This window comes from Pygocentrus nattereri, chromosome 9, assembly GCF_015220715.1.
Source record: "Pygocentrus nattereri isolate fPygNat1 chromosome 9, fPygNat1.pri, whole genome shotgun sequence".
NCBI lineage: Eukaryota > Metazoa > Chordata > Actinopteri > Characiformes > Serrasalmidae > Pygocentrus > Pygocentrus nattereri.
This window is the reverse complement of record NC_051219.1, coordinates 30,187,914-30,201,810: the sequence shown is the minus strand read 5'-3', so window position 1 is coordinate 30,201,810 and position 13,897 is coordinate 30,187,914. Positions and strand designations below refer to the sequence as shown.

General features: G+C 37.8%; 2 protein-coding genes across 2 annotated transcripts in view; both read left to right on the top strand.

Annotated features, from left to right (window-relative positions):
• The first annotated feature begins 376 nt into the window (after nt 1-376).
• si:dkey-126g1.9 (uncharacterized protein C1orf115) lies at nt 377-10,908 on the top strand. Its single transcript, XM_017707143.2, has 2 exons — nt 377-710; nt 8,677-10,908. Exons 1-2 carry the CDS (start codon nt 414-416, stop codon nt 8,812-8,814), a joined length of 435 nt encoding a protein of 144 aa, XP_017562632.1. The 5' UTR covers nt 377-413; the 3' UTR covers nt 8,815-10,908.
• Nucleotides 10,909-11,954: 1,046 nt separating this feature from the next.
• nemp1 (nuclear envelope integral membrane protein 1) overlaps nt 11,955-13,897 on the top strand; it is an 8,523-nt gene continuing 6,580 nt past the window's right edge. The window contains exons 1-3 of the mRNA XM_017706109.1: nt 11,955-12,082; nt 13,492-13,616; nt 13,753-13,897. The exon at nt 13,753-13,897 is cut by the window's right edge and continues 75 nt beyond it. Coding sequence (XP_017561598.1) covers nt 11,974-12,082; nt 13,492-13,616; nt 13,753-13,897 — 379 coding nt within the window. The 5' untranslated portion in view covers nt 11,955-11,973. The remainder of the gene's footprint in view (nt 12,083-13,491; nt 13,617-13,752) is intronic.

The following is a 13,897-nucleotide window of genomic DNA, read 5'->3' as shown; positions in this document are numbered from 1 at the left end:
CCCTTTAAAAGCTCAGGACCCACCAATGTATCCATGGTTTAATTTCTCACTCCTGTAAGTTAAGAAAGACCCAGTCAGTGTGCCATATTTTCAGTGTAATTACAGAATAATAGGCTCCATGATGTAATAAGCCTCAAAATTTAGGCAGTAATAAGAAGCTCAAACAGATCCCACCATCCGTATCCATTTTAAATACTGTTGTCACAAAAGCTGTACTCTACAACCTGACTGTGATCCATTAACCTGACTAGCAGCCTAAGGAAGCCAAAAGCACGTTGGAATCCACTGGCGTGAAGATTGTTTATGCAAAGCTGATCCAATAAGCCCTCCCAACTAAGAAGTCCAACCCCCGCAAACAAAAGCTGCCCAGTCTCTGGCGAGAAGCTTCAGAGGAAGATCATCTGCAAGGAACGATGAAGCCTAAATCTTTTCTTGATGTGCAACTGCCACAGATCGGCCTGTTTGTCGGCCTAGAGACATTAAATGAAGGCTGGAGTGGCAGCAGTGCAGGATACCAGCGGCAGATCGACACAGGAACTCCAGCACAGACTGCAGACCATGAGGACTTGGTCGAAAGGAAGCAGACAAGGGAAGTGCACTTCGCCTTCTTACCAAAGAACTATGTGCCTTTGGAAGAGAATGACAGCATACAGAGAGCAAAGGAGGAGAAGAAAGCAAAGAGGAAAGAGAAGTACAAGAAATACAAAAAGGCAAGATGAAATTACAACATGCTTTTAATGGCACTGATCATAAATGCAGCATCTAGGCACTGAGATAAGCCTGTTTATTTAACAATGTGACTTATTAATAAGAATTTGCAGGAATGTTTCTGTAACCTGTTAATGTTTGCTAGTTATTTAAGCCAAAACACTGTTGTATTTCAGGCTCTGCACTTAGCATTTTAATGCATGCCTGCTCTCAGGCAGTGGGGTAAGTGAGCTTTGATACGGCTTTGATTAATCATCCACTTCTTACCTGATTGCTTTTAATGATTTACCAACATGTCCTGATTGTGGGGTTTGGAATCAAAATAAATATACATGATTGGGTTGATTTATACAGTTTGGAAACATAATGTGGGTGGATAAAATTTAGAAATATTGGATCATACATTCACTGTCCGCTTAGAAACACCTTGTAGCTCCACATTGCTGGTGTCCAAAGTACAGCCCATGCAGTGTAGTGGGTGATACCTCTACCTTCTACCCTGTAGACAGTGGGTTCAATCCCCACCTGAGTAAGCAGCCTACACAATACCAATGAGTCATTTGGCAAGACTCCTAACACTACCTTCGCCTACCTGTGTAAAATGATTAAAAAAGTTGCTCTGGATAAGAGCGTCAGCCAAATGCTGTAATTGTAAAATAAAATATTTCTTTATGCACAATTTATGTCAGTCATCCTCTAGCCCTTCATTAACGGTCCGTTTCTGACCACAAAGCTGCTCTTGGCTGGATATTTTTGAGTGGTGACCCTAGCAGTGATAGTGACGTGTGTACCTTTAACCAGCGTCACAAGTATTATCTTGTTACTACCATGCCAGTGTCACTGCTGAGCTGAGAATGGCCCACCACACAAACATCCTGTGGTCAGGTATGGATCTGTATAGTAAACCTATACAGTAAGTGCTTTCAATAAAGTGGCCAGTGAGTTAAAGTACAAGGCAAGTTAATCTAATAAAATGGACAGGGGGCAACTGACAATATACACTGAAAAAAGTCATTAGGGATGCACTGATATAATATTTTCTCTTCCGATACGTCATACTCATGAGTCTGAGAAAAGTCTTTGTATCAGATTTGAAAGTAGGAAGGAAGGAAGACCAATCACGGAGAGACTTGGAATCTGGAATGGCACCTGTGAATCCTCCTATTATACCAGTCCACTTTTTCAATAAAAGCAGTGTTCCATATCACAAGTAAAGCATGCTATGTTTGATTGAATGGCATTTACTGTTTGGATAACATTTTACGCAGTTACAGTTATTTTACTGAATTTAATATATAGGGAAAATAACACATAAAATGTGTTACGTGCAAAAGTTTTATTTAATATTCGAGGTGTTATTTTTCCAATATGTTTCCAGTATTGGGCTAGCTCAATATCAGTGCAGCTCTAAAAACACACACACACCACACACCACACACACGCACGCCACACACACATCTTCTAAGCCGCTTCTCCTTCTGGGTTGCGGGCTCTAAAAACAATTAATTGATTTTACTTGATTCAATTTAATATGAATAAACAGCGTCAACATACTTCCTGCCAACAGTAACTTTTGTCCACCCACTGGGAATGAATCTATAAAATATGAATAGACTGATTTACAGTTGACAGTGTTGCTGCTAGTGCGTCCTGCGTCAACACTGAGCTTTGTTCACCCCAGTCCATGCCAGGATCCTCTGTCTGAACTGAAAGAAGCAGACTAAGCCAATTAAAGCACAGAGGCTTTGTCTGCAGCTAATACAGTGTTTATACTGTGAGAGCCATTCACTAGGACAGCTCCGTAATCTTACAACCTGACTTACAGGCAGACTCACAAGTCTGCATCTCCCACTGCTGGCACACATTCTGTGTGTCCTGCCTTCGTTAAGCCACTGTTCTTGACATTGGTGTCTGTTTCTTACTGCTTTCTTACTGTTTCATTCACCAGCTCCCAGCCCTACTGCTGCCTTTTCTTATGTAATGAACCAGCAGGGCCGAAGTGATGGAAATCAATCGTATTCCATTTGACATGTTGACCAGTTGTCACTCTTAAAAATAAAGGTATCGAAAAGGTTCTTCAGAATGAGTCAACAGAACAACTATTTTTGGATCCTTTCAGTGGATGAACCAAGTATGTAAATATGATGACAGAGTATGAAGTATAGATACAATTACACTCAATCTAAAGTTTCAACACTCGTCACAAGGTTTTGATGTATTCCTGAGTGAAGAACCACTGTTGATCCCCTGAAGAACCTCTTGGTGGATGTTTTTTAAGTTTTTACATGAGATGTAAGAGTCGGAAAAAACCTTTTTTATAGATTAAAGAATATCCACAACATGTTAATGTCTGTAGCAATTAAAATGTTTCCTAGAACCAAAAACCATTCAGAAACTCTTATGCCATAGAAGAACTACTTTTGGATCATTTCAATGGATGAACCAAATTTGTGCAAGTACAAAGACTTTTTAAAGTTTGAAGAACCTCCACATAATGTAAAGATTCTATACTAACAAGTTTTTTCATCATTACTACCAAACCAAGTAGATGGTTCTTTAAAAAAATTACAAATTGTATGAGATATCAGAGTGTAAATAGTGTTTTGAAAGTTTAAAGAACCTCCACATAATGTAAAGGTTTTATGCTGATTCCTATAACTTTGCATCCAAGCCAAGAACAATTTAACCTTTATTTTTAAAAGTATTAGAACTGATGCGACGATCTCGTGTGTTTCATTCTGACAGCTAAAAGTAATATGTTTTACATATAGTTTAATATATTCTATTTTTGCTGTCGAGTATCATGACAACAAATTATATTATTCACACTGAAAATGTTACCTCTTAAAGGTACCTTAATATGTTCTTGTGAACAGGTTCCTTCTGGGCCACAGCTCTGAGGAGATTAGTGTTTTCTCTTGTATAACGCTGTGAATAGTTGGACATGTGCGTCATTCTGTAGTCTGCGTCATGCCCATGTTAGGACCTCTGGGTCTGAGCAGTGGGACCAATTTGCCATTTTCAAAAATTGTTGCCATTGTGCCCATGATATGTTTTGTCCTATATACATTTGAATCATGTGAAGGACCCAGTTGTTAAGGAGTGGAAATGCAAGCTAACACTGCTGCACACTAAAAAGCACAATGAGATGGACATTTTCACCAAAATAGCAAAATATCCCATGCAAACAACAAATAAGATAAAGTTGCTTTTCAGAAGTAGCCTACAGCTTGAGTAACTGGGGTTGGTGTATAGTAGTGTTGAAGTTTAGTACTAGACCTACTTGCAGATTGCCTATAGCATGTATGTAGCATTATTCACATTTCAGCCATTAAATGACCTTGTAATTCAGAGGATCCAGTGACATGTGGACATATGGGACAACTGTACACAAAACAAAACATATGGGAACCTTTTTGTTTACTACAGGGCACAATATGTGTGTTTTTCCTAAATGTTGTTTCTTTTTTCCATAATCAAAGGTACATCAGAACCAGAGTTCGTAATGCGAAGCTACGAATGACAACAAAACTTCAGATGTCTGTACAGTTTACAAAGGCCTTGCCAAGCTGTTGAGTTAAGGAGGTAGCCTGCTGAGGTCCCTGCTGAGTGCTGTGGCCCATGAGGACTAGATCCTGACACATGCCATAGAACAACTACTTATAGGTCCCTAAAAAACCTTTCAGTGGATTGATGTTAAAAGGACACTATTATATTTACCTTATTATATATACCTTTACCATATTTACTATTATTATTACCTTTTATATCATAGCAAAGAACTGTTTAGGTACCGTTATTTAATAGTATATTTCTTTTTCATAGGGCTGTTTATCTATTTCACCAGAATCATTTACATTTACTGAAGGTTATTTCATTGAGTTCCTTGTTTTAGTGCAATGGTCATTCTCTTATACCCCATGGCAGTGAAGCATGATGAGTGTAGATAAAGGTTTAATAAAGGAGGAAAAACTATTGCCGTAACACTGTTTTTCCAAGTTCATGGCTTTGTGATGGTAAATGGTATTTCCTGGGCTTTGCATGTGTATTTGTGTCAGGTCTCCTTGACTGTGGTAAACAGTGAACACAAGGAAGTGACCCGGCCTTACAGCTTAATGAGGATTAGTGCTGTCTCTCTTTGTTTCCCTGCACTCATTCAGGCCTAGATTATCAGTTTGTTTATGAGCTTTTTATCAGTGCTTTGGTGAATCAATGCAGCAGGTTGTAAATTGCAGTAAAAGCAGTGGACGTGGAATAGAAAAAAGGAACCATTGCTAAATCTGCTGTAAGCTTGCCTACTCACCTCCTACAATGGTCACACAATAGCCCCAAGAGTGAGCTGTAAGTGAATTTAAAGACAAGGAAAACCCCTTCTTATGATATATCTTGAAGGTGGGAAAAGCTACATGCTCTTCAGGGCTGTCTGAAATGTTCTCACTTGCTAGCTGGCAAACACAAAAGGAAGACATATGGATAAAGTTACTGCTGGGAAGGTACACCTGTATTTATTAGCTTCTACATGAGCACATTTCTCTATCACCACAGGGGGGACTGTATAACATATTTATAGAATGCATGCTGGGAGTTGTAGTGAGATAATACTGATGGATGAAAACAGAAAATTGTGGATTGTGTTAATCTGAAGAGGCTTGGGGGATGCAATGAATGTTGAACTACAGAATATTACATGGCATGACAAATAATTTTTTAAATGCTAGTTTTAGCCCAGAATGCCCCTTTAACTATTGTCACCATTATAACAAAATACCATAGAAATCCATCCATGCATCCATCCACCCATTTTCCAAGCCGCTTCTCCATCAGGGCCGCGGGGGGTGCTGGAGCCTATCCCAGCAGTCTTCGGGCGGAAGGCAGGATTACCATAGAAATCATAACTTTATAATGTCTGTTAATGTTGAGAGTTTTTTCCAAGTTATTTTGGACCTTTTCTACTGGTCAGTTCATCTTGAAATGTTAACATGAGCAAGGCAAAATACACCTACTGTGATTATTAAAATGAAAACAGACATGACCATGTGTGAGTGCCAGGTTCAAGTAAAATAGTTTTGTTTCTGAGTGTCTGCCATAGGGTAAGGTTCTGACAGGGAAGGTTTATTTTTTGTTCTGGGAGCAGGAAGGGCCGTCTGTAAACGTGCAGATTGACCATTGTCAGTACGCGGAAACGTCCCTCCAGAAAGTTTCTGCACATCCTGTTTATGGTTTTCTTGATAGGGAGGGACAAAGGTGTACAGGCGTAGAGTGACTGTATAAATGCTGTCTTGGTTTGCGTTCTGGGTTTAGTTTTCAACAGTGTTGCAGAGGCTTAAGATGAGCCATGTTTTTATCTCTTTAAACACATTTATGATATCCTTAACTTTTTTTTGAAAGCCACAGATGCCTCTCGGTCTCCAAACAGTTTTATTAACAGCATGAATACATTTTATTTCACATCCTATACACTGTAGAGAACAGGAGTAAATTCACAGTGGAAATACTGCAGTACAATCTACTGTACTCCTTAGGTTATTCCAATGGTGCATTCCAGGAGATACAGGCAATCTCTTTCTTAACCCTTGTATGGTGTTGATGTGTTTGTTACTGAGTGGTCTGGCAGACCCACCACATTATTGTTTTTTTATCAATACAGCCATAACAATTTATGTAAAAGTAAATGTTTAAAATATCACAAATTGTAGGGTTCTCCTTTGGCAGCTGTAGCCAGTCAGCAGCCTGTTTATGTTGTCCACCCCACACCCACACTCACTTATACAAACAACAATACACACAGACACACACACTAACAGTAGGCCATGTAGGAGGAGAACAGAGGGAAGGGACACAACACCTCCACAATTGTATCCCCTGTGGGTTCATATCAAGATCACATGCATAATATAATGTGTAGAGGGTGTACAGTGTGATGTCATTGAAAATGTGTTATTTTATATGTTCCTCACAGAAAATGAGCAAAGGCCAAAGAATCAGAGATTGAAATGATAATAAATCACATAATTTTTTCTTTTGGCAAACACTGAAAATGGGTCCCACTGACCTGAACACCTCACTAAGATTAAATTAAGGTCATGACTCCAAAATACTAGATGTTGCCTATGATTAAGTCCACAATGAATAGGGGTGAATAGAGTTAAATGAGTGGAGCTAAATTTACTTGTTTTTAACCATTTGTGCTGGACTTTCCTTTAATTTGGGAAATGAAATGAATTAAAACCCACTAATGCAGTTTTTGTGAAGATTCCGACATTCACCAGTGCTTTCTTATCTGTTATTTGTTCTTAGGTAAGAACAGAATCTACACACACTTAGAAACTTTCTCAAGAACAAATTTAAGAAAAAACCTAGGAAGATGTTGGTGAATGAGGCCCTGAGATTTTACACATAGCAGCCCATATGTTATAGGCTTGCTCAGGAGCGCCCTCTAGCTTTTGACAAACTGTGATTTGACAAACTCAGTCATTACTGAGTGGCGATTCTCCTCGCTGCACATTCTCAGCCTGACTCTGAATATTGTATTGAGGGAATGGATTTTCCCAGCATCCGTTATGGTGTGTTTGTTTTTGTTAATTGGCTTTTATTTTTCAGTCTGCTGTTCATTTCACATCCTTTTACTTTTTGCTTTAATATGTTATTCTTACCACACAGATACATCTGAATGCATTTTGTATGATTCAGTATTCCAAAACATACAGTGAGGGTGTTTTGTTTACCATTTAAGTAGGTAATCTTGTAATCTAATAAAAAAAAGATGTTTGCTTACTGTTAACTTTATATGTCTCTCTTAACAACTGGCAGAAGTGCATGAGTGTTGTAATGTGATTTTTTCATGGTGTGATAAGCAGTACCAGAAAATAGTGTGGTCATTCTCTTAACTAGGTAACGATAAGCATAAAGGTTCAGGTATTTGATATTGGAAGCTAGCTAGGCAGATTTGATGCGATTGCCTGTAGCTTAATATGTGCTACGTAATGTAGCAAAACATAGGTTGGACAATTTACAATTGTAGCCTATTAACTGAACTGGCTTGCTCAGATTTGTCATATTACCAAATACCTACAGTGTTCCTCTAAAGCTCCGCCATAGAGCTCGTCTGATCATCAGATTTATTTGCATCTTCTGCAGTTTGATTGATTTGCACTTTATGCTTTTTTGCTGTTGAATAAGGCACATTATCTTAAAGCCTCTTCCTGGATATCTACTTTTCTGCAGATGTTAGTCCCAACCTGTATGTAACATACTGCACCCACTTTGCCTGACATTAGTGCATTTGATCTAGCTAATCAATAACTTTTGAAGAAGTTACTTGGCTGGAGAAGGTGTGGCTAGCTGTGGTTGGAACTAGACTCTGCAGGAAGGACCAGTGTTGGTACCTACTGTGTGAAGGCATGATGAAGTCTGTGGATAATGGATTCTAGAAATCATACAAATTGCACGGTGTCATTCTTTGGATAATGCATGTATATTATGCAAATCGCTAAAATCTCACAAACCTCATTTACAGTCTAATGCAAAAGCTTATTTGCTTTTAACATATTGGAAAATTCAAACCTCTTCAAACATTATGGTGCATTTTATAGTTTTTCCAGTGTGTTAAACTCATATAAACAGAATGAATAGAAATTGTTATAGAAAAATTGCCATCTTTAAATGTGTTCTCTAGAGCACTTTTTTATCTAAAAAATAATAATTTGAAGTCACTGTTCAAAAGTCTGGAATTAATCTTTAGAATAAGCAGTTCTGTCACAGATACATTTAACTTATTGTTGTTCCCAACTTAAAACATTAAATGAAACCTATATATATATATATATATATATATATATATATATATAAAATAACAAAGATTTTTGCAAATGATTCCAGACTTTTGAATGTTTTTGAATGAAAGTGTATTTGTTTGTTGTGCTTGATTGGCAGTGTTTGTGATGGTCAGTGTTGCTGTTTGTCTTGTAGAATGTGGGGAAAGCTCTGCGCTACAGCTGGAAGTGTTTAATGTTCGGACTTCAGAACTTCACCGTGGGCTACTCCACCCCACTCAGTGCGGCTGCCACGCTCGTCCCAGAATTCAAAGCAGGACGTGCCAAGAGTTGAGAAGATCAGAGCTCATTCCTTTAGAAGCACAGCAGGCTGATCTGCTCTGAATGTTTCTGATGGACCTTTCAGCATCTCTCAGACTGTGCCTTTACACAGCCATGTAATGGGTTACTACTGACGACGGCACCTGCATGAATGCAATTTTCTGTTTATTCATATTAATAATAAATGCATTTTATAGGCAGATTGTGATTGGACTGTGAAGTATAGCACATAATATCTGTTATATAGGCAACAAAATTCTACTATTATTAATATTAATTATGCAGTTTTATATTTGTCATATTGAAAAAAGCATGCAATTGACTATTCAAGTGTGTTTATAAAATTCACGTGAATGAAAATATATTACATCAACAAAATCTCAGCCAAAAGTATGTAAACTGAAGGACAAAATTTTGTCGGTGTGATATACTGCATAATATGGACTATAAAAGAACCTACAGTTTATTTTTTTAATCATTTTATTACTTTCAAAGGGAGTTTCATCATTTTTTTATTCTATAAAGAAAGTCATTCAGAGTTGGTTTTAGAGGCATCAAATCCTTCAGACGTCTGGTTCCTATCACCACGGCTGTGAGCAACTCTGACTCAACAAGTTTCTCTAGAACAGAGATTTTACACCAAACGACTCTGAAAGACTTTGTTTATATCTTAAGCGTTTAATTATGTAGTAATTTTGAAAAATCTGTGAATTTCCTCTTTAATCAAAAAAATGTTCTCGTTCTGAGAAAAAAAGGAATGCGAAGTGAAAGATGATTGAATGTTGTATGTATGTCTGTAGTGAAGGTTTAGCATGTGGTCTACATTTACAGATAGGCTAATCTGTTCAGGAGCTACAGGGATTTAAAGACAGGACGGCTTTAGACAGGAAGAGAACAGAGAAAAACAGGAAGTGGCGCTGCAGGACTGGGTCAGTTTTTATGATCGGGTTGAGCTCTGGACTGAATTCATTCCCTTTTTTAATATATGCACATAGCTTAACCCTGTTAAAGGAAATCTCTGGTGCTTTTGAAACTACTCTCTGTCTGACACGTCTGTAGTGTATGGCTGATTATCAATTCTGCTGTACATACAAAAGAGCAGAAAAGCGGCTAACTCAGAATACGCTTATAATAGATGCCTTTGGAAAGCATCTGCTCATTGGCTTTTATGACAAGTGTGACTTAAATGGGAAACACATTTAGAAATGTAACCATGACTACATCTGTTGTAAACATGCCTACTTACCATGCCTCCTGCAGTGATATCCTGGAAACTCAAGAGCAAGATTTTTTCCGGTTTTTAGTTTCAGTTTGAAGATGCATCTTCAAAAACTTTGAAAAACTACAAGCATGACATCTGCATTTATTTGTCCGTCAGCACATTTATTTGTACATCAGCAGCTATGACGATGAGCTATGAACCAGTCGGGTTTCTTTGTCACCAAGAGGGGGGATTATCAACTGTTGTAGGACGCACTTGCATAGTGCATGTTAGGTACTGTAGTAATAAAAAAAATAATATTTTTTTTGCGATGTCATGAAAACCAACAAATCTACACATTCAGCCCAGAGCAGCTTAGCCTACTCATGTTGAAGTTATGAGGTGTTTTTTTTTTTCAAATTATGGCTGTTTTTTGAATGAGCTACAGCCTCTTAGAACAGAGCCCCTTTAAACGTATATGTCTTAAAAGCAAAGTAACAAAAACAGCCTGTTTCATTTGAGTTTAACATATTGGGAAAAAATAAAACCTAAAATGTTCCACAGCTTATGCACAGGCATTTCATGTTTAAGTTCTGTTTCTAGTATTAAATAAACAGTGATCGTGCATTAAAGTGTGTGTATAGAGGATGAGTAGACTTGCATTTGGCCAACACTGCCGCATCACCATGTCTGTGACACATGTAGTTTGCACCTGAAAGACAACTGACCAAAGTTAACATAGTTTCACTATAAATGATTTGTAATCAGAAGAACTACATCTACTGTATTATAATGATGATCAATGTATTTGTAAGACAAAGCATTCAGTATGTGTTCAGACAACACTGAAGAACTGAGGAATGTTGGTTTGTTCTACTTAATAAAATGTTTTTTACCCATCAAAAAGTGTCACTTGTTTACTCACTGGTACAACACTGTGAAAAAGTCTAACACAGCCAAGAGATTTGTTTGTCTAAACAGTTAGTCTGTTTTTGCAAGTAAAAATAACATATACAGTTAGAATAAACACAACTAAACATAAATACAGTCAAACATAACTATGTTTTGTTGTTTTTTTTTAAGTTGTAACAGTTAATATGTTTTAAAAGTTGTTGTTAATATATAACAGGTTAGAAGAATACAGCTAGATGAACACAGACTTGGTTCGCTTCATTGCACTCCAGCTGTTGCATGGATTCGTTAAAAGGAAATCCCAAACTATTTTCAAAGTTTCTTAATAATTCAATCCTTGTGATGTAAACAGATTCATTCAGAGTGGTTTAATGTGAAGTGGTTCACTTACAAACTCTGAGTGGCGGTGATAGGAACCAGGGGTCAAATATACATATAGCTAATTTATTTACAATCCAAACCCACCAGTGAACTTACACGTGTGTTTTGAGTTTTTGTGTGTAATGTTGATGGTGGTAAAATAGTGGTAAATCTGAAAAAAAATTCGCTTTCATTAGGGACCATTTTGCCTTACCTCACCCTGTGTGCACCCATTCCATTCCATATAATCACTTTCTGTGAAGGAACTTTTCAGAGGCACTAAATGCTTCGTATGTCTGGTTCCATTTACCAGCACTGTGAACAACTCTGCTTTCTAAAACTGAGCATTTCACAGCAAACCACTCTGGATGACTTTATTTTCATCTTAAACATTTAACTGTGTGGATTAAATTCCATCAGTAGCATCTGATTTCATTTAATGAGGGACTTATTGGGAAACCAATGAGCTGAGAGAACATCACAGGGCATTGCTCATGTCTGTATTTGTATATATTCTAATATTTTAACAAATAAAAAGCTATATGCCTGAAGACTGTGTTTATACACGCTTCTGAACAAAAACGCCACCCTCCCCCAACAGCCTCCTATTTTTCCAGACTGACTTCAGCGCTACCGGTCGGCAGGGGGCGCTGTTGAGGCGGGTCGCTGTCAGAGAGTGAAGAAGCAGCGAAGGACAGTATGATGGCGGGATTCATGAAATTGAACGAGTTTAATTTTGTGAACGTCCGGACGAGAATTGCTGTATTTTCTCTTCTGTTTTTCCTTCAGTTTTTCCAGCACACTTTAGGTAAGGTATTTTATTAGTAGCTCGAGTTATAGCTGTTGTGTTACGGCCTGTTTTAGAGCTTAAAGGAAGTTAGCTGTTGTTAATGTTATCCTAACGGAGGAGTGCTAATGTTGCTTTGGAGACGTTTTGAAGCTTAAATTCGTATAAAACGTGTTCATATCGCTGTGTAAATTCGTTAACGCTAGGTACAAAATATTTGTGTGTAACGGCTTGGTTTGAGATTTGTCCCGGGCAAACCATCGATAGCTCTTGTCTTTATACTGCTTACTTACTCAGTGACAACATAACCTAACCTAGCTAACTAACCGCTAGGTAGGTTAGCTAACCTAACGTTAGCCAGTATTATAACCGATAACGTATTCATTTACATTTATGGCATTTGGCTGACGCTCTTATCCAGAGCGACTTACAGTTTTTGATCATTTTACACAGGTAGGCGAAGATGGTGTTAGGAGTCTTGCCCAAGGACTCTTATTGGTGTAGTGTAGGTGCTTGTAGGGTATTCATGTTCTGTAACGGTAGCTACTGTTTCATCTAACAGATCTGTGTTTCCTACACTCTAAAAAGATGCTTCTACTTTAGTAAATCATGAGTGCTATGAAGAAAGGGTTCTTTGCATGGTGAAATGACTCTTCAGACTGATGGAGACTGTGTTATATAAGGTTCTATATAAATTTAGAACCTTTTTGAAAGTAGTCCTGTATAGAACCAAAAAGAGTTCTACTACGGTTGCAAACTTGACATCGTAACAATAAAATAATCCTTTTGTGGTGCTAGAACCATTTTTTAAAGTGGTTAGATGGGTAAAACACATTCTCCCTCAATATAAAGAACCTATTCACCATGCAAGGAACCATTTAGGCATGAAATGATGCACCGATGTGGGAATGGTGCACAAATGCCATTGTAAAATATTTGTGATGTACATATCTGCCAATGTCAGAAGTGAGAGACAAACTTGGTCTGCATCTGCCTGGATTAGCACATCAGATAATTATGATCTTTATTTCTGTAGGGTCACAAATGCAGTAAAATGGGGGAAAAAATGCTGGTGTTTTAGTGCGTTAACCCAGCATCACCCAAACAATCTTTTTGTCCACAGTACAAATAATAAATCGTGTAATGTGTTGAGATGTTGGTCATCTGTGATGTGATTGATGTGGCCTCCAAGCCCATGTTTTCCAATAAAAGGAAAGCTAAAAAATAATCTTAAAACTTAAAATATTCCATCCGTTATTGAGCAGTATCAAGACATTTCACTCTCTTTAAGTTCAAAATAAATCTCTTGGCATGTGTTTGGTGTCTAACTGAACATTTGGGTGGAATCTTTAGCAGTTGTTGCCATACTGATGTATATGTGAACTGACAGCTTATTGGAAAAATGCAGCCTCATTGTTTTCCTTCTCCAGGTGTTGTACTTAACACAATTGATGTCAAGGATGGACAAGAGCTCAAAATTCGTGAAGCGCAGCACTTTTGCTACAATAATCCAGTTCCGGTTCCTGGATGGAGGGAGACCTGGATGAGAATCCAGGCAAGGCTTCCATTTATTAACCCTTTACATATTGATAAATAAGTTTCATTTCATATTGATTCTAGGTTTCTTTTATAAAGCAGAATATACAGACAGCTGAATAATTTAAGGATTGTCCTTTGTGTGCAATTCACAGGTGCAAATATGGAGTTCCAAGGAGTTGAAAGTGACGGTTGTAACTGATGAAGAGGAGTTGCAGGAACTTGAGCATTTTAGCATCTGGTCCCTGGTGCAGTACTACATCCGTGAGCGGACTAATGAAACCACCGTGAGCATTGACC